This window comes from Dermochelys coriacea, chromosome 8 (assembly GCF_009764565.3).
Source record: "Dermochelys coriacea isolate rDerCor1 chromosome 8, rDerCor1.pri.v4, whole genome shotgun sequence".
Classification (NCBI taxonomy): domain Eukaryota; kingdom Metazoa; phylum Chordata; order Testudines; family Dermochelyidae; genus Dermochelys; species Dermochelys coriacea.
Window position 1 is genome coordinate 48,719,216 of NC_050075.1, and position 21,156 is coordinate 48,740,371.

The 21,156-nt window shown below is 47.7% G+C and overlaps 1 protein-coding gene across 4 annotated transcripts; it reads right to left on the reverse strand.

Moving 5' to 3' along the window:
- Positions 1-1,507: 1,507 nt before the first annotated feature.
- Positions 1,508-20,552, reverse strand: ALDH9A1 (aldehyde dehydrogenase 9 family member A1). Of its 4 annotated transcripts, none has more exons than XM_038413035.2 (12): positions 20,418-20,552; positions 19,546-19,749; positions 16,806-16,951; positions 15,195-15,324; positions 13,751-13,885; positions 12,878-13,074; positions 11,232-11,372; positions 9,664-9,852; positions 6,804-6,891; positions 3,976-4,117; positions 2,962-3,074; positions 1,508-2,429 (listed from the first exon to the last, which is right to left on the reverse strand). In XM_038413035.2, the coding sequence occupies exons 2-12, from the start codon at positions 19,721-19,723 to the stop codon at positions 2,335-2,337; spliced, it is 1,554 nt and encodes a 517-aa protein (XP_038268963.1). In that variant the 5' UTR covers positions 19,724-19,749; positions 20,418-20,552; the 3' UTR covers positions 1,508-2,334. The 4 variants fall into 4 exon arrangements, with proteins under 4 accessions (XP_038268963.1, XP_038268961.1, XP_038268962.1 ...); XM_038413033.2 differs by having other exon boundaries at positions 20,314-20,452; XM_038413034.2 differs by lacking the exon at positions 20,418-20,552 and adding an exon at positions 20,304-20,323.
- Between the last annotated feature and the right edge of the window lie 604 nt (positions 20,553-21,156).

Genomic DNA, 21,156 nt, shown 5'->3' on the forward strand with positions numbered 1-21,156 from the left:
GCCTGGTGACCTGTCACATGAGAGATCAAACTGGGCCTCCTAGTCCATCTCCCTCCCTGTGCTAGGACTGTACAGACAGAATGCTCACTCCAAGCATCTGATCTCCAACAGCAAGTGACTCCGCTGGGTGGCTGAGTAGAAGAGGTTGAGTTGGGGTCCCGGTCCCAGCCAGGAATATGTTTCTTCCTTTCCCTATAGTGAGCTGCAGGCACAAGAATCATCACTTGGTGCTGGCCTAGCATCACTACCCAGTTCTTGGTTCTTAGTTGGGCTTTGGCCTCTGCTGTAGGCAGTGCTAACTGAACCAGATAAAAAGCAGGATCACTGACACTTATCACCATGATCTCATCTTGCTGACTTCAGTTAAAGCAGCATTTAAGAGCAATGGAAAGGAACAAAACAGCTGAAATGAGAAATTTTGGCCCCTCTGCTCCAAGGGTAGCTCTTCCTGCCCTTCTCCCAGCCCCTTGAATCCTGCGATCCTTTTTCTCAGAGAAGGAGCTGTTCCCTTGGTACCACTGCTGCAGTCTTGGCAAATGAGGCCTCGTCTGTGTTTTACGCTGCAGTCTGTATTTCAGGCAGATGAGGATAACTTCTAAATAAGGTATGCAGATGAAGGAGGGGGTGAGGGCCAAGGCAGCTGTGCCCTGGGAAAGAGCACTAGCTCCATCCTTGTATATAGGCTTCTCCTGTTGGTATAATATTGCTAGCCTTCAGCTGCTCCTTTGAGTTTCTCTGCTGGAAAGGCCCTCTGTGCTTTGATTTCAGAGATGGATGATGTACTGGATTATCTAGGGCAGGCAGTGCTGGGTGTTTCCCTCTGTCTTAAGCAGGAGGTGGAAACCAGCACAATTCAGTATTGTGTACTTAGCTTTTGAACAACAGGCAAAACTTCAGTTATCCTTAATTTTACCCCTTTGTTCTTTATGCTCAAGGCCTCCTTGGTGGTGGTAGTCCCTTTACCTACTCCAGTTTAGCTAAGCTAGCCATACACAGCTCTTTAATTCTTCCTCACTCAGTCCCTCTAAGGGTGGGTGCAGTCTGCTCTGAAGTGCTGCCAATGCTATACTAGCCTGCTGGGGTCCTAGAATTGAACACTATGCTAAGAGCATTGTATATCGCCACCTTTTTGGAGTAGCAGAAACCTACCTCTTGAAAGCCATAGAAGGCAGTTTTGCACTTGGCAGTGCCTTTCTGTACCCATCGTATCAGTTCCACTTCTGAGACTCCCTTTGATACTACACTTGATTTAAAAGTCCTGGTGTCCTTTATGTAGTGAGTGATCTAGGCAGTAGCTCTGTTGTAGGTGGGACTCTTGAGAGTTAGCTTTGCTAAACGCCAGGCTGGATGGCTTGAGCCTGCTAGATGCTTGTTCCCTGCTCACACACTAGTCCTCTACCCCACACTTGAGTTGCAGCTGCTCTCTAAAAAAAAAAACATTCTCCCCCCACTGGCAGGTAGCACTTTGAGCTACAGCTCCAATTCTTCCATAAACAGAACTTTCAGATAAGGCCATATACCAGAACTTTTATTTGATTGCTAAAATAAAGTAGTATAAAACAGTTTCTCCAAGTGCGTGCGTGCGTACACAGAATAGCTTGCCTAATTGTTGGTGCCCTGGGGGATAAACAACTTTCACTACACCAGCAACTACCCCTAGGTGATTCTAGAGTGGAGCGCTAGCACTATTCCATAGCTGCAGGTGGATGCCATTATACACGGCTATCCTCACTGCACAATGAGCTATATGTGGAAAAAGACCCAACCAAGCCTCAGTCAGCAACCATCCACATATAGAGATGGCCAAATGGTGTTCCAACACCCCGCTCTATACCAAAATAGCTTAGGATAAGGGCATTGCTGTTCAGAACTGGTTTAAGAGAAGTTAGTCAGGCTTCTACCAAGGCTCTCATACAGCATAGTGTCCATGAAGGAAACCTAGGCCTACAGAGACTATGGCATCACTGTAGATTTTCTCCATGCACAATGAGCTGTCAGAGCATGACCCAGTAGTTAACCAGAAATTGTTACACTAAACAGCTGCTATGTCTACTGGCACTTACTTCATTAGCAACAGTTGCTGGTGATGAATTAAGATCACTTAAGCCAATTTTAGTCGTAGGCAGATTGGAGAATGGGACACTCAAACCCAAACCCCAACTGTTTGTCTCCCATCCCCCCTCACAAATGTGAAGGATTGCAGCACACTGCCCTACCCCAGCTTCCCCCATTGGCACAGGACATTCAGAGCACTTGTTACTGCCATCTAGAAGTTCTAGTAGAAATCTCTGGCCGAGTAGGACAGTCTGTTGCTCTCCTGTGAGGCCCATGCCATTAGAACACAGATTCCACATCACCCATCTCCACACAGACGGTTTTCAGCTGCGAGTAATATTCAATTGCTGCCTGGCCATTCTCTCTGCCGAACCCTGGAAGGAACAGACACCATATTCAGGAGTGAGATGGCAGTGCCAGTCATTGCCCCCCACCCTCTTGTGTTATTGCTCTGTCGCTAGTCATGTGGTCAGACTCAGCCATGCACACCTCTGGCCCTTTGGGGAAGGACGACCTGCTGCAGGCAGCAGTCCAGCATCACTAGGTTCTTGACATGGCACTTCAAGTTATCCCTAGACTGAGTAGCTGAGTCAGCTCTGAGCTAGGAGCCAAAGCAGGCGATGTAAATTCCCTTCCCTTGCTTTCTTGGTGTGTAACATTGCAGCCACCTCGCCAACCTCCCACCATTAGTTTCTAGCTACAGCCCCGAGTGCTCAGAACAACCATCAAGCTGCTGAGCAGCTTTTGGCTTCCCACAGATGTGACAGCCTCAGTTTTTGGGGTCTCAGCCTAGGATGACTCCACTTGATTCTGCTATCACAGGAATAGGGGACATTGATTCCTATATGCTGGAGAGGTTTAAAAGGGAAGCTCTAGTAGGTTTTGCAGAGCTGGTGCCTTGCTCACCTGACATCTTGTATCCTCCAAAGGGCAGCTCCACAGGGCTGATGTTATAGTTGTTAATGAAGCATATTCCAGCCTGGAGAGCAGCAACCACCCTGTGAGCCCGCTGGATATCCCTGTGGGAGGAAGGCAAGGTGTAGTGCAAGCCTTCCCTTCCATACCAGTCCCCCAACCCTCTGCAGGCAGCTCAAGTGGTAGGAATTGAGTCCACTAGCTGCCTTTGCTCCCCCATGCCCAATAGCAGAGCTGTGCAGAAGTGCATGAGAATCTAGTTCACAGGCAGTGGTTTGACCCTGAGGAGAGATGCACCAAATCTGTGCCTGCCCAATGGATGTAGCAACTAATTGCCAGGAAACCTAGGGTGGCATTTAATTTAGAGCTATTAGCCACTAGTGGCTGTCTTGTCCCCCACCACAAGGGAAAGCAGGCAAGAGCTGCCTTTGGACACTTGGTGTGTGGATGTCCCAAAATGAGGCAGAGTGTCTTCCTGTGGCAGGGAAGACAGGCAGGGCTGTGAAGGAGTTTGAGTGGCAGCTGGAGACAAGTTGTTATGAAAAGGGGAAACGGGAAAGGAAAACTACCACCAACTATCATTTACAAGGTCTGTACTCCCAGCATGGTGCATTTTGTTAGTCTTTTACATTACAAACTACTAGGGAAGGGGCCATTTCCTAATCTATGTCTGCACAGTGGGACCGCTGTCCTACCTGGAATAAAATAGTAGCAGATACTACATACCCAGCACACAGAGGCAGGGACTTTTTGTTCCAGGTTTTGTACAGCACCAGGACAATACGGTCCCGATCCATGACTGGAAATCCTAGGTGCTATGATTATATACAAAAAATAAATAATAGTGCTTTGTCTTGATCTGAGCCATCTTGCTGCTCTCTGTGGCTGTTAGAAGAGAGCATCCCTGAAGCAGAATTGCCACCAGGACTTGGTGTTCTAGTTTGGTAACATTCTTCCCCTATCCCTAGTCCATTTCAGGGACTGAACACTGCCCCCCACCTGTACCTGGTAAAGACACCACCTGCCAGCCCAAAGGTGGTGTTATTGGCTCTCTCCAGGACCTCCTCCTCAGTGTCAAATGGTAGGATGGACATGACAGGCCCAAAGATCTCCTCTTTCACACACGTCATGTCATCTCTGCAGTCCCCTGAAAGTATTGCACACACGTGTATTTGCAGTGCTGAATTATGTATAACCCCAGCCCCACCACAACAGTCCTTAACATAGCATCTTGATTGGTACTCCATTGGCCAATTTGGGAAAGGTTTAGGGTAGAATGTGGGTGGGGAGGGTGGCATGTCCTACCTCTCACATGCAGAGAGAAGCACTAACTTTTACACTCATCCCCCTGACTAGTCATTCTACTGGGCTCCAATCCACAACTTGTCTGTCACTTCTCTGTCAAGGCCCCCATGGTCCATCCATTGGGTCCCTGTGTCCTATCAAAGCTCCCGAACCTATGGATCCATTGCCTTGCATTGCAATCTGAATCCATTATCTACATTACTTGTGGGAAATGTTGCAGTTCAGGATTGAAGGGCTAGGCAGAGCTATGTATGAGGCCAAAGGAGGGTACTACAAGTCAGGACTGAATGTACTGGCAGATGGGGGAAGAGAATGGTGGCATGCACAAGCTTGCACATCATCTGCCTGTACCATGCCTCCAAGATCCTCCAACAACTAAGACAAGTAAATATCATGTCCAGCCATGGCATTGACATATGACTTCTATTCTGGCTCTGCATTATGCAGGAAGTTGGCAGGCTACCTGCCCACAATTCAGAGCCCTCAGCTGCTGCTTCACATCCCAAATTCCCTCACATTCCCCTTTAAGCCTACCCACCATCCATTCTTGTACCAGTATATCCAGCTCTACCAGCCCTGGGGCTGAACAACTAGAGAGGGTTGCAGGAGCTTCAGGAGGGTATAACAAAGCTGGGCAAACTGGGTAGTGTGATAGATTAAATTTAATGTGGGTCAAGGGTATATACCGGACCCTCACTATAACATGGGGTTCAAGATCCATGTGCAGTACCACATTAACACGGGGAACACGTTATAGCAGGGGCTGTGTTACCCTGGATCCTAATTTAAATATTTAAATTTGGGATCCATCGCCCTGACCGTGCTATAGCGATGCGTGCTCTAGCGAGGTTCCACTGTATCTACACCGCAATTGGAGGGGTGATTGCAGCACATAGATATACCCAAACTAGTTATTTCAAACTAGTTAGATCAAAACAATAGACGTGAAGCCATTGCAGCAGTATGTATAAACTCCCCTACCCTGAATACATACTTGAACTGCTAGCACTTGCAGCTGCAGTGCTCTTGTTATTCAAACAAGCTCAGTCAAAGCTAGCTGTGGTCTGTGTACAAGTGCTGCAGTCACAGCTCTGACTGCAGCGTTTGAAACGCCCTAAATTGCAAGGTAACACACAGTATGGGACACATTTTCAACTTCTCATAATCCTTCCTGGGCTCTAAATGAACTCCAAAAATGGACCTAGGCATTGTTGTGGACAGCTCAAAGACCTCTGCTGGATGCACAGCAGCACTTGAATGTTAGGAAGCATAAGAAAATGCAGACAATATTGCTACACTGTATAAAAGTCTGCCCTTGAACACCATGTAGTCAGTTCTGGTCACCCTTTGCAACATAGTCAAGTTAGGAAGGGTCTAAAAATATTAAGAGGTCTACAGAAGCTGGAGACTATTCAGTTGAGAGGAAATGAAGATGGGATGTGATAAGAAGTGCATCAAACAGTTCAGAGAAGGTAGATCAGGCGCTGCTTTCTCACATAACAAGGAAACTCCTTAATTTAAAAGTGATAAAAGAAAGAGCGTTTTTTAAACTAAAGCCCTGATAATAAGCCTGAGGAACCCACTGCTACTAGATGAGATCAAGAGCCCCATAAAATTCAAGGAGAATTAGGGGTTTTTTTGTGGGTGTTTTGTTTTTTTGTTTGTTTGTTTTAAGATAATCATCTACAGTTAGGGTTACCATATGTCCGTATTTTCCCAGACATGTCCGGCTTTTTGGTTCTTAAATCCCCGTCCGGGAGGAATTTTTAAATATCTAAAAATGACCAGGATGTTGCCATTATTTTTCCCCAAAGAAGAGTTGATCATTCAAGAAAGAGAGCAAATGTTGATCACTCAAGAAAGAAAGTGAATGTTGATCACTCAAGAGAGTGCCCGCTTTTCCCCTCCAAGCTCCCAGCGCTTGCACCGTGAAACAGTTGTTTCGCATGGCTGGGAGGGAGGGCCAGGGATTTGGGGAAGGGGTCTCATGGGGCAGGGATGGGGCGGAGACTTTGGGGAAGGGGTTGGAGAACAGGTGGAGTTGGAGTGGCGCTGGGGGGCATGAGCAAATACCACCCCCCCCATGGAGTGTCCCCTTTTTTGAATGTTCAAATATGGTAACCCTATATCTACAGTCAAATTACCTGGAAAAAGCTTCTTAAAGGGATATCAACTTTCAGGACACAGAGCAAGCACCATCTACCCAGAATTAGGGAGAAATTTCCAACCCCTTTGGGCCAGTTCTCTTGCAGTTGTCCTTTCTGGGAGTATTAATACATCTTCCTCTGAAGCATCAGATTCTGGTCACTGTCAGAGATATTATACACCACTGATCTTTGCCCAGTATGCTCCTATGCCTCTAGAGTACCATGTGTTGGTTCAGCTGTCTGAGCAATACAAACTATCTGAAAAGGGTTACACATTTCACAGATTTCACTTTAGGCAGAGGGACTGACAGAGCTCGGGAACTTGTTAGCATTAAACCTATGCATATAAAATAGCTCCATTGAGCTGAAGAGGAATCATACCTAGCACGCAGGGTCGCATATAGTAGCCATTCTTCAGCTTGGGGTCATCAGGAACATACGGCTCCCCACCACACAGCACCTTTGCCCCCTGAAAATGAGCCAAACTAGAAGGTACACAGGTGTCAGAGAGCCAGCACACTGTCCTGATGTGCCTGCTGGCCAGCAGCAGCAGCCTTAGAAGAGGCCTAGGTTGGATGGAATTGGCTACAGTCACAGGAATAATGAAATCCGGAAGTCTGGGGGTTTAGGGAGTGGCAACAGTCAAATCAGCTTCAAAGAGAGCTGCCCAGTGAAGGCCCTGGACTGCTTGGGAGGCTAAAAGAGCAGGAGCTGTCACCCTGTGGCTATGTAGAGACCAGAGCAGGCAGTTCTCAGTGACAGGATTAGCCAATTCCCCAAGAGCAGGAAGCCTCCCTCCCTCCTTCCCTTTATACCCACAAAGTACAGGAGAACAGCAGCAGTTGTTTGGGAAAGCCAGACTGGATTCCCAAGGTTATTTTGGTTTCTTCACCTCTAGAACTCCTCCCAGAGCTTTAACACAAACAGATGCCTAAAGGCCCAAGTAGCATGTGACTGGCCAGACACATTATGGGGATGTTCATCCCGCCTAGAAGGGAAAGGGGTCTGCTCTACTCTACTAGCACCACTGCAGGCAGCAGAATGGAAGTTAGCAATCTGGCACCCCACCACCACCCTTGGCTTGCTCTAATTTTTTAGAGCACATGATATCACCCAGCAATACATGCTTTTCCACAGGCGGACTGGAAAGGAAGGGGTTAAAGCAGATGTCTGCAGAAGGCACCCTGCTCTAGTGCTTTGTCCATCAAATGGTAACTGCAGTACACCACTGTTACCCAGCTGTCACTGGGGACAGCATTGACTTGAGTAATCAAGCTGGGACCTATTCCCCCCTCCCCCTCCACCCCCGTGTGGACAATTTATTGTGCGCTTTACTACACAAACCCATACCTAATAATTTTAGATACAGATTGAATTGCCTTTGAAAAAAAAAAAATCACACACACGTGCGCGTCCTTTATGGTTTATCTTTGCTACTGAACAGGAGCACCTGTATTCTAGCTCCAAGAATGATGAGCAAACAAAACACTTCTTGCTTCATCCTAGTTTGGCATTGTGCCATTTTCACTAGCAATCTTGTTTTCTTTTTGGAGATGAATTCAGGAATAATTCAATACATCTGTGCTGCACGTGTGACCTATCCTTGGCCATATGACGATGCAGTTGCTGATGGGTCTCAAAACGTACATCTGCTTCTCCTGAGCTTTCCCACTGGAATTATATTCCATGGTGATTTTTGAGAGTTTCAGTGGAGCAAAAAAAAAAAGTACGTCTTGGGCACTAGCTTGACAGGCTTTCATGTTTTCCCTGGCCAGTGTTTGCTATCAGCTAAGAATTGAAAACCCTTGAGTTTAGAGCCACTCAGAGCCTGAGCAGATAGCATCTGCAGCTGCCCATGCCACAAAGAGAAAGCCTGCCCAAGCAAGCAGATAAAGGAAAAAACTGGTTTTCAGCTGTTTGTATTAAGAGCTGACCAGGGTCCAAAGTTCAAGGCTCTGCCATTCTCCTGTTACAGATAATGATATTGCTAACAAGGCTGGTGAAGCCAGGAGCTGCAGTCTCTTGTTAGTATGTCAGAAAGGGTAATGCAGAGCCCTAGACCTGGCCTGTGCCTGGAAGAATGCACTTCCCCCTGCTTTGTTTGAAGAGCCCAGTAAGCTGTAATTTGAATCTGCCCAGGTGATCTGTTACTGATCTGGCATGTTAAACAAAGAGCTCTGCAGTTAAACTTTAAACCAGGACTGTCAGACTCATTCTGGGGAGAGACACAAATTCAGCTTTTCATTGGGGCACCTGGTACAAGTTCAGGACAACAGTCTCTTCTCGACCCATAGCAGAACTCCAACTGGGATCAATAGGAAGTTTGCACAAAGATCAAGGGTGAAATCTGGCCTGTATGTAATAACTTTGGACCAGCCCCTCAGCTGGTGCAAATCAGCATTCCTCCAGTGGAGCTATGCCAGTTTACACCAGTTAAGGATCTGGCCCTTAGTTGTTCATTTCATGGTCATGTTCAGCAGGAAAATATTCTCCACTTCAGAATGACTCTTACTTCCATTATTTGTTTCTCTTCCCTCCCTGTCTGTCCCCTACTTTCATCCCCCTGCATTTCGTTCTCTGCACCCTCACAATTCTACCCTCTCCAGGGTACACCCCAAGTCCCTTCCCAATTCCTGATGCTAAAATGATCAGCAGTTAAATGGTTAGTGCTGACATATGAACCTCATTAGACTTTAGCATGGCTAGACCAAAGGCATTAACAGACATTGGGAAGTTCACCAGTCTCAAAGCTATTATATCCAGGCTGCCTGAAGACCAGGCATGCATCACTTCACTGGTTACACTTGTGTTTGCAATGAGAACCTTCTAGACTTGACCCAAGACCTACCATTTTGTTTTTAAATGAAAGCTGAGATTCTACAATATTCAAATATGCGAGGTGTTTGCCACCTCTGCTTTCCATGTTACAATGCGTGCTATCTATCCTCATGACCCCATAGCCCTGCCGAGACACTAATATCTGAATGGTATGATATTTTACCACTCTGATTCAAGATTAAGCCATTGTGTAAATTTTAATCCAGGGATCCCTTCTATATGTACCCTCTTGGCTTGTGTAATTCAACCTCAGCAGGGAAAGGGCTTCACCCCCGAAAGGGTAGGGAGAACATGCTGCCTGTCTATTAAACTAGCAGCGGAGGGAGGTGGAAAGTCCCTTCCCCAACATGTGAGACTCTTTCCAACAAGCCCCCTCAAACCCAAGAAATCCAGATGCTCTCACCTGCTCCTTCGCCTGAGTAATGAACCCCAGGACTCGCTCCAGGTGGGGGCGGCTGATGAGGGCCCCCATCCTTGTGTCTTCCAGAAGTGGATCTCCAATTTTAATCTTCTGGGTGCGTTTCACCACTTCCTTTGTGAAGGCCTCCAGGATCTCCCTCTGCACAAACACTCGAGTGCCATTGCAGCAAACCTGGGACATCAGAATCAGCAGTATCTTATACAAGGCTCTTTAGGGGGAATATGCAACATACTATAGTCCCCCACAGGACTCCCCACTAGCACATTATCCTACCCACTGAAGCTGCACAAGCACCAACCACTTGTTTCACTTGCAGCTGAATCCCATTTCTTGGAGGAAGTATTAAGTGGCTATTAAGTGACCAATGTAGCTACCAAGTTTAACCCCCTCATGATCTTCCCTCAAACATATTGGGAGTGAGCTGAAGGACTTGAGCTCCTTTCCCTATCACCAGCTCCATATGGGCCACTAGCATGATTGCTGTTTGCATGGCAGTCTGGTTGATTAGAGAGGAGCTCAGAACAGCCTAGGGGCCTTCCTTCCCAACTCTGGGGCTGGATACAGAAGTGAACTGCATTATGCAGCTCAGTCCATCCCCAGGGGCAATAAAAGCAAAGGGAATGATTGCTGTTCCCTCTCTCACCACAAAACACATCACATGCAAGTATTTTAGTGGTCTCGGTGCCACCAAATGGTGAAAATATATATGGCCACTAGCAGGGATAATCAGAGTTAGCTGTTCAAACCCCAAAGGTGCTCCAAAGGGACACACAAGCATTTAGCTATTATGGCAATAGATGTTACAGAAAGGCCCAAAGTGCTCCAGGGGCTGGGCCCACAGGGGGTAAACATCTTGCAGGATGGCATGGGGATGGGAGCATCATCAGCAAGCCAGAGAGAAAAGCCCCACACTGCTGCAGACTCACAGCAGCTGATCTAGTCAGTAACGGAATCCAAAGAGACCACAGTAGGGAGGCAGAGCCATACATTCTGATCTCTGTGCTGTGGGCTTGATTCCAAGGGCCAAGATGCAGGAACAGCTGATCTTAGGGGCTGGTATCTTACACAGAAGAAGCTCCTGGAGCCACCACCTCCACTCCAGAGAATGATACTATCTGCTGGGGCAAGTGAGGAAGGAGCTAGAGGTGGCACAATAGGAGGCATTCAAACCCCAGTTTTGCCCTCTATTGTGATTCTCACTGGAGGCAGAATCCAGGAGACACCCTCAAACAACAGGGTGTGTGCTAGAGCCCTGCTTAATCCTGCTCCCACAGATCCCTGTCCCGCTGCAGGGCTCTACACTAGTCCTGTGCAGAGCTCCAGTGTGCCCCCTTCCCCAAGCCTGTGCAAGAAACCTCATAAACAGGTTCCATCATGAGCACTGCTCCCCAGGGCACTTTCTCCTATCATGTAAAAGGAGGGTGAATAGAACTTGAGTGTTTTATGACATCAATCGCTGTAGTATCTGTGGGACTGAAGATGTGGAAGGGAGGGAGACATGAGAGTAGAGAGTAAGCAGGTAGCATTCACATCCCCTTGGAGCTACACACCTCGCCCTGCGTGAGGAAGTTGGCTATCAGGGCTCCATTCACGGCATTTTCCAGGACGCTGTCAGAGAATATGATGAGGGGGGACTTGCCCCCCAGCTCCAGAGTGACTGGTTTGATGCCTTTGGCCGACATCTCCATGATCTAATACAAACAAAGATGGAAGGGACAGGCTGCTGGGGGATGAACAAGAACAGCACTGTGAGGGCCCAACCAGGTCCAGAAGGGCCACAGGAGATGACAAATACATGCCCCCCCCCATTCTAGAGACGGGGGGAAGGAGAGGAGAAATTCACCCCTGGCCCCCACACATGCCCTTTGCAACAACAGAAGTCAGTCAAAGTTGGGGACTGCATTTTTTTTTGTTTTAGTGGGGGGCACTCAGGACTGTTCCCATACTGCAGTCCCGTGATGGCACAAGAGACTTTTTGTTGATTAAAATAGTAGTTGAAACCTAAAGAGCTGTGCACATTGAAAATTTACAGTTTTAAGGGTGTATAAATTTTAACATGTAATAGACCAATTGAGTGCAAGGATCTAGATACGCAGCACCAGTCAAGGGTGTACATAGGGCGCATCATCTAGATTAGCAGGGCACGTGTGTGAGTGTGTCAGTCTGTGAAAATATCTACAATACCAGAAGCAGAGTGACCCAGTCTGTGCTGTGCTACTCTGCTCTTCAGGTAGTTTTGGGGCCTCACCTGCCTCAGGGAATGGACAAGGGCTCTGGTTTCTCAGCAAAGAGACTTTGTCAGGGACTGCAAGAGGTGTGGGGAGGGTGTATTTTTGTTTGCTTCTGAAAAGGCAGCAACTACAAACCGAGCGGAATGAGCTAGATCTCCATCCCCACCACGGGAGATGGCCAGGATCAGTTAGTATCCCACACTAATGGAGGATGCCTGCTTGATGGTCCATGGGGAAATGCTCAATTCTAGGCTCACATGGCCCCAGGATAAATCTTCCCCAGCTCCAAAGAATTAATTGTCTCACTGCGTGCACATGAGCAGAATTTGCTGTAGGTCAGGGTTTATTCCCCAAGATACCATTGCTAGGTAAGCAGCTGTCCAATAATGTGGGGTAGAAAATTACTAACAATGATTGCTACCCCTCCTCCCTCTAGGGAAAAAGGGGTCTCTGCATATTAATTTAACTTGAGTTTGGGTTGACTGGAGGGAAAACATTAGTTTCCAGGAGTTCCCATGTGTTGTCTTTCTGCTAGTTCAAAACACATCCTGACCCAGGTTTACCCATTTAGGTACCTGTATTTATTCCCTGCTAGAGAACCCTCTCTTCACCAGACCATAACAGGCTGAAGAGTTTAAGACTATCAGAGCAGAGACTCTCCATAGATCTAATAGCTCCTTTCTAGAGCAGAGAGACCCTTCAAGCCTCCCACCCTGCAAAAAAAAAAAAAAAAACCCACAACTAGTACTCCAGGCAGGCCCTTATAGCATAAGTACAGCCTTTTATCTGACATTTCTGTGCCATATTTGAATAGCTGTAAGGCATGCCCCATGTGCCCAGACATTCTCCAGGGCAGGCTGCTTGTGCACAGGCTTGTGGGAGGGTCTGCCTCTGCTGCATGTCCTCTGGTATTCATGCCGTAATTAAAAGTCCCTTGCCCTCCCACCTAGCAGAGTGGTCTTTACCTTGATACCAGTTGGTACGCTCCCGGTGAAAGAGACTTTGGACACATGCTGGTGCTGGCACAGAAACTGGCCAGTGGCAGCTCCACCTTGCACCACATTGAATAGCCCATTGGGCACACCGGCCTGAGTGAAGATCTCTGCCAGCATTACCACCGAGATGGGGGTCAGGGGAGATGGCTTGTAGATCATGGCGTTACCTATGTGAATCCAGTACAGGGTGAGGGGGTAGAGGGGGTGTTAAAATTGGAGAGACACTGGGGACAGGGAGGCAGGGGATTTCACGTTCAAATATCTCACCCTCCAGGAGGGCGATGGATTTTGCAGAGACTGAAAACAGGAGAGCAATTGGAAGTTTTGCCCCTTTCAATCCTGACAAGTACCCAGGCAGGGCAGCGACAGCATTTACAAATGCAATATTTTCAGTAACTGATGAAATGGGAACACAAAGGGGAGCAACTGCAACTGAGGTCACACAGCAGCAGGAAGGTGCTAGTATGGTACCTGCTACTGGAACCAAGTCAGAAGGAGAAGCAGGGACACTGCTTTGCTGGCCCTACCTCTTTGCTCTCTCTCTCTCTCTCTCCTCCCCCCCCCCTCATCTTTCACTGAAACTCTTACCTGTTTGGTGTGAAGCAACAGAAGCACCCCATTCCTGTCATGCTCCCACCCCATAACTTATTTGCTAACTCTCCTTTGCCTTGTGCCCCTCCCAGCCAGAAAAAAGTTTCTCTGAGAAACAGACCCAAGACAAACAGATCCTTCTTCACCCACTAATGGAGCTCTTAGTCCATGAACGCTTAACCCCTGACCCTCTTTCACCACACGATCACCCACATCACAAAGAAATCTTGCACAGACAGGGGGTCTCATTACCACAAGCCAAGGCTGGGGCAGATTTCCAACAGGCAATCTGGAAGGGGTAGTTCCAGGCTCCAATCCCAACACACACCCCAAGCGCCTCTCTTCGGGTGTAAGCAAAGGATCCCCCAGGAAGCTGGATGTGCTGACCTTGGCGGGAATAAATACAGGTGCATGAGAACATATGGAGTTAGATGAGCAAACTAACAAAGAACCTTCGAGCCTCCAGACAGCTTCAGATCTACTTCCCTGTATCAGTGCCAAAGTGGGATCTAGCAAATCCCTCTATACTAACAGGTTTGCAAGTGCCCCAAGACCAGTAGCACCAAATGGGCTTTGCCCAAAGCGGTCTTAAGATTTTGACTCAAGGAACAGCTCCACCTCTTAGTGAATTTGAGAGTGAGATCCCCACAATGCCACTGGAACTAGCAAAAGGACAGAGACTAAAGAAAAAATTTACTGCTGGTCCAGGTGGGTGCCTACAAGCCCACTGAAACCAGCTGCAATTGATTATGCCAACAGTGGCAGGAAGGTCTTGTGGTTAAAGCACTGGCCTGGGAGCCAGGCAATCTGCGTTCAATTTCCAGTTCTGTTACAGACTCCATGTGTGACTTTGAGCAAGTTACATCTTTGTGTGCCTCGGTTTCTCCATCTGTAAAAAGGAGAGAATAAGCCTTTCTTCTCTCACCCTTTGTTTTGTTTATTTATGCTGTAAATTCTTCAGAGCAGGAACTCTCTCTCACTACATGTATAAACAGCACCCTACCACAATGGGGCCCTGATCTCAGCTGGGGCTTTCAGGTCTGGATAACAGTGAATTTGGTCCCTGAATATAAAGACAAAAAAGGAAATATAACTTCCATCTGTTAGCTGCTTTACTACAGCCTCACCCATTTATATTTAGAGCTGTGCTCCCACCCCCAGATTATGATAAAGCGTTTATCAGTAGAGCCATCCCTAAGAGGAGATGTTAAACCAGGGTCCATTCTGCATTGTCTGGTGGAAGCTGAAAGTCACAAGGCACTTGTAAAAAGAAGCCAGGGACATCATTGGAGGTGTAGCCAGTTACCTTTCTCCCATCACAATCAGCATCAGTGTCCAAGATGATAAATGGACTCTTGCTACATGTAGAATGCCTGCCCTGTTTACCTAGTCACTGCTTTCCAGCCCAATTTAATCCCCAGGCACTCCTGCTGAAGTCAATGGAGTCACACAGGTTTTAAAGCAGGCCAGAATTTGCCCCTCATGTCTAACTCACCACTGCATAAAAAGTGTTGCTACACCTGGGATAGGAAACATGGTATCTGAAACCAAAATTCTACCCTATTCCAAATAGCCAGGGACTTTCTAGGGGCCCTAAGATTTAATCATCATCTGACTAAACGATCATTGAGGTATATGAATGACTGTCTCACAGCTGGGGAAAAGGAATGAGACTCCAGTGACTAGTATAGCTCACCTGCTATAGCCCCTGCTAAACCTGCATAATACTCCAGGCACTGCCAAGATATGTCAACGTCCACTCTGGCTTCAAAGATGGATTTCCCATTATTGATTGTTTCCATGGTGGCAATTTCTTCCCTCCGTTCCTGTAAGAACGGCACAGTAACAGCATTAGACAGACTGTGGCACGACCCACAGCATGCTAGCTGCTTTCCAAACGCAGATGAAGACAATCTTTGCAATCAGTGATGACCCAACCTTCTCTCCAAGGAGTTTTCCACTTGCCATTTACCAGCCTGTCAATGTGTTGAGCTGGGTGTAGAGAAGTATCTAACAAAGACCTGCTGGGGGTCTGCCATAGGTCTCCTCTTGCTTAACATCCCTGTTTAGATTTATTGATCATTTCAATTTAGAAATGGGAGTAAACAAAACATTAAGGAAGTTCACAGATGATACCAAATTGGGAGGAACTGCAAAGAGCAGGGACAAGAAAAATCCAAAAGGGACCTAAAGAGGTTAGAACCATGGATTTAAAAATAAATAAATTCTACTGGTAAATCACCTTTATCACTAGACTGCCCTGAACATGGCATTACGATTCCACTGTAGGGGTCAGACAGCAGGAGAAGCTGGACTATGAAGGAAAAAATAAGCACAAATCCCTCCAAAAATATAGCAGAGGCAAACCTAAAATGCAGCCAAGTATACTTTTCAGTGTATGTATTCTTTCATTTGCCCTAACAAGAGTCCCATTCTAATGCATTCCAGTTACAGGATTACTGCACTAAGCCCGGGCCAACACTGCAAACTTAAAATTGGTATAACTATGTTGCTCAGGGGTGTGGAAAATCCACACCGCTGAGCGACACAGTGATACTGATTTAACTCCCAGTGTAGAAAATGCTATATCGATAGGAGGGACAGAAGCTCCCCCACTGGTGTAGGCAGTGTCTTCACTGAGCACTACAGGTTAGTGTAGTTAAGTGTACATAAGCTCTCAGTAGTTATGAAGATAAGGCAGTGTAACAGTTATCCAATTTAAGTTCCAAAAGCAAATGGAGATAGGGATAGTACCCTGTACTTTCTGCAGGCACAGAAGTTCTGGACTGAGCGACGTTTCACTTCTAGCAAGCTTACGTGGATTTTTATAGGTCTCCTGCAAACAAAACTAAGTTTACTATAAGGATACAGAAACTACAGTAGTGGGGTAAGCAATCCAGAGACCTCAACTCAGGCATAAATTTGGCCTATATTCTTTGGGAAAGGGGAGACCCAAGTGATAAGGGAGGCAGGCAGGCAGGCACATTTAGGGCTCTGAAGAGAAGAGAAGAGAAGAGAAGAGAAGAGACCACAGACTTAGCTAGTGGTCACAATTCCACAAACAAAGCTACCTTGATGAGACTGGAGGCCCAGCCCTGCCCAAGGAAATCTCTCTGCTGATCAAAGATGACTTTCAAAATGTGCATTATTCATGCAATTTGACGAAATGTTACCGCATTAGTGGTCTTATCTAGTGCTGCAAGCACAGCCCAAAAGCAAGCTGTGAAGGGTTAAAAGAACAGCTCAGGAGGAGGATCAAGGACAGGACCACATCATTCCAACACAAGAGAAAAGCTTCACCACATACCCGGATAATCCTGGCAGCCTCCAGCAGAACCCTGCTGCGCTCCATGCCCGATTTCTGGCTCCATATCTTAAAGGCAGCTTTGGCACTCTGCACAGCCAGATCCACCTCCTTCTCCCCAGAGAAGAGAAACTTGCCCATCACTCGACCTAAGAAAAAAAAAAAAGGTATATATTTTAGAGCTTTCGTTCAGAGATTTTTGCCACTAACCTCACTATTAGCAAGCGTTTATACGAGTAGCACCAATGCGATCCATGGTTTACAGTATCAGAAGTAGTATTCATTCTGTCTTACTGCTTTTGCATGTATGCTAACAGATTTTAAGGCCATAAAGAATCATTGTGATCATTTAGTCTGACCTTCTATCTAGAGGATTTCATCTAGTAATTCCTACACTGAGCTCAATAACTTGTGGTTGAACTACAGCATCTTTTAAAAAGACATCCAATCTCAATTTAAAGATTTCATGTGATGAAGAATCCACCACAACCCATGGTGAACTGTTTCAATGGTTAGTTAACTCTGCTGTTCAAATTTTGCTCCCTATTTCCAGTTAGAATTTGTCAAGCTTCGACTTCCACTTGTTGGATCTTATGTCTTTATCTGCAAGATTAAGGCGCCTCCTCCCTGTGTTGATTCTGTAGGATTTGGGATAACCCAACAACACCCATTTCAAACATCCTCTCCCCAAAAGCCTTCTAATCCCAGCATTTTAAGACAGTTATAATTTTTAATACATTTTGAACAGGTCATCTGCCAGTACCAGAAGTTGGTATTGGAAGAGATTTTTACTGTCACCAAGGGCCAGATCCTGTAGAATTCTGCATGGATCTTCCATTAAAGTCCGTGGGCATTCTGCTTATGGCCTGGGTGCAGGGCTGGGCTGCAGAGGTTGGTATTGGTATGGACCGTGCCAGCTTCTGGTATTGACACTAATTCCAAGCGTTATTTGCTAAAATACTGACAGACAGCCTGCCTCTGAATATGACCATTATGCTACTAGCACCAAGTGTTATCTGCTAGAACTATGATTTTTCCCGGGTGCCCTCCTTGAGACACCATAAAGGGATCTGACTTTTAGAGAATGGGTGCCCAATGCCTTATGAAAATCAGAACTGTTTAAGGGGTCTCAACCTGAGACGCTTAAAAGTCACAAGACCCTTTTGAAAACCTTGGCATAATTCACTAGCGTGAAGGGTGGCCAAGGCAGAAAGGAGAAGCAGCTATATGAAGATTTGAAATCCTTCAAGCATTTGAGGAGCAGCACCAAAGGCAATTCCCACATAGGAAACGTAAACACAAGCTTCTACTTAACTATCCTGTGGGTTACTGGCTGGTGTATCAGTACTGAATTTCCATCAGAGGTAGTCATTCGACCCAAATACTGGCTCTAAGGCAAATTCACACTTTTCTGAATGCCACTGCATAGCACCTACAGATATTCTCACAGACAACGCGACTGATCCCTAGCTGGGATGATTTAACTGGGACTTGGTCCTGCTTTGAGCAGGGGGTTGGACTAGATGACCTTCTGGGGTCCCTTCCAACCCTGATATTCTATGATTCTATGATTCTATGATGTGAAGAGTGGAGGTGCTGGTAGGAGAGAGTGGGATGCTATATACTCAGAGATGGCAAAGGGAAGAGAACTAGGTGTGTGTGCCCCACAAGGCGGTAGCAGTGCAGGGCACCCGGCTAGAGAGATGAGAAAAGTCCATGCTTTCCTGTCTACCTCATCACATCAGGGATTTGCCGAGTGCCTTTGCTGTTTCGCCCCATTCTGTTAAGTATGAAAGAGCACTGGGCTTAGTCTACATGAGGACTTGGGCCCAACTAGCCCCAGGGCGGATGCAACAGAATGGGAAATCCAAGCCACTTATCAGGAGCTGTGGCAATATTTGCTGCACTAACTCTCTTCCTCCTGAGCCCTTATACCAGATAGCACTTTCTTTTCCTATCCCATGCAAGTCTAAATGGAAAGAGAACCTGTTCCAGGGCTTTGGAGCTGTGCTCCAGCTCCAGGCAAAAACCTGCAGCGCCACTGCACCAGAGCTGCTCCACGGGCTCTGCTCCAAACCCGTGTTAAACAACAACATCTTTATGAGTAAGACAAGCTATGTAAGTACTACCCAAATTGAAGGCAGTGTTGTTGTAGCCGTGTTGGTCCAAAGATAATAGAGAGACAAGGTGGGTGAGGTAATATCTTTTACTGGACCAATTTCTGTTGCTGAAAGAAATCAGTAAAGAAAGCTGTTTAAGCATGGAAGTTTCTCTCTTTCACCAAACAGAATTTGGTCGAATAAAAGATATTATCTAACCCACCTTGTCTCCCTAAGTTGAAGGGACAATTACTTGGAGACATTGCAATATGCTGGGCCTCGCAGTGGAGCTTGGGATTTCATCTGCTGTGTCTATCTTGACAGGTTTCAGAGTAGCAGCCGTGTTAGTCTGTATTCGCAAAAAGAAAAGGAGTACTTGTGGCACCTTAGAGACTAACAAATTTATTAGAGCATAATGCATCCAATGAAGTGAGCTGTAGCTCACGAAAGCTTATGCTCTAATAAATTTGTTAGTCTCTAAGGTGCCACAAGTACTCCTTTTCTTTTTTTGTGTCTATCTTGTATTCCATTCTAGTTCACGGGCACTGGCAGGTTGTTATACATCTTCAGGCAATTGCTACTGAGAATACAGCAGCTCCTCCTTGGCTCCAGGATCCCAGGCCCCACAGAAAGCAGTCAGTTACCTGTCGCTGGCTCATTCACCTCCTCACTGTGGCTTCCGTCCACGGGCTGAATTCGGGCCCCGGCCCGGTAGTTGAGTGGTTGCTGCAAGTGGAAGGTGCCAGTTTTGCTGCTCATGGTGGCGAAGGGGAGGAAGGAGCAGAATCGAGGTAAAAGGGACAGGCCGCGCCGTGGGAACATCCAGGGGGCAAGGCAACAGGAACAGGCTATAGAGAAAGAGAAACAGAGACAGGTGTCAGTCACCAAGTGCCCAGGCTCATTTCCAGGAACCACCAGCACCACCCCACACAAGAAAGGGAAGGGCCCCTTGCATTGGGGGAAGAATTGGGGCAGGGGTGCAAAAATCCCCATAATCCCAGCAGGGGAAGGTACCCCACTTCTGGAGAGTGGGAGAAGGTATGAAATCCCCCATGACCGCCTGTAGAGGGGACCCTGGCACTGGGGGGGGGGGTAAGAGGTATGAAATCCCCCATAAGTCCCTGAATAGCAGACCCTGACACTGGGGTGGAGAGCAGGGAAGGGGTATGAAATCTCCTATAACATCCCCTGCAGAAGGAACCCTAGCATGGGGGAGGGGTATAGTATTAGGGTGACCAGACAGCAAATGTGAAAAATCAAGACAGAGGGTTGGGGATAATAGGAGCCCATATAAGAAAAAGACCCCAAAATCGGGACATCTGGTCATCCTCTATGGTATCCCCCATAGCTCCCCTAGGGAGGGGCCCAACGGCGGGAGGGGGCGGAGGGATATGAAACCTCCCAGAACTCGCCGAGGGGCGCAAGTCGCGCGGGGAAGAACCCAAAGCCGGCCCGGCCCGGCGGCCCCGCAGCGGAGAGAACGGGGCCGGGAGCTGGCGCAGCCGGCGGGACTCGCCTCAGGAACAGCTCGCGCAACGGCGACGACTCGACTTTACCCTGGCGCGGCCCCGCCCCCTTTGCGCCTGGCCCCGCGAGCGTCCGCCTTGTTAATCGCCTCGCTCCCTACCCCAGGCCTCGCGCTGGAGGAGCGTGCGCATGCGCATGGGCACAGCACCCCTCCCTCCCCCCCCCCCCCCCCAGCGGGTGACCACGACTGACAGCGGGCCGTGCTCGCTGTGTGACCCAGATTGAGCCCGGGGGGCGGGGTAGGTCAGACCCCCTCGCTCGCTCGCCCGCTCTCCCTCCCGCCGGGCTCTGCCCCCTCTCCCCACACGCCTCGGGGGGAGCCCGCTGCCCCCAGTACCCTGGCGCGGTCCTGCCTCAGAAAACCTCCCACCTTCTGCACGCAGTTTAATCTACTCCACCCAACCCTTCCCAAAACGCACCCAGACTCTGCCCAAAATCTCCCCAAACCCTACCTATCCAACCCTCCCCTAACACTACCCCAAACCCTACCTGTCCAAACACTACCTCAAACCCACACACTCAACCCAAACCTACCTATCCACCCCTCCCCAAACCTACCCAAACCCTACCTAAACTGTACCCCAAACCCACCCACACTCTACCCAAACAGACCCTACCCCAAACTCCCCCAAACCATACCTATCTAATCACACCCAAACCCTACCTAAACTCTACCCCAAACCCACCCACACTCTACCCAAACAGACCCTACCCCAAACTCCCCCAAA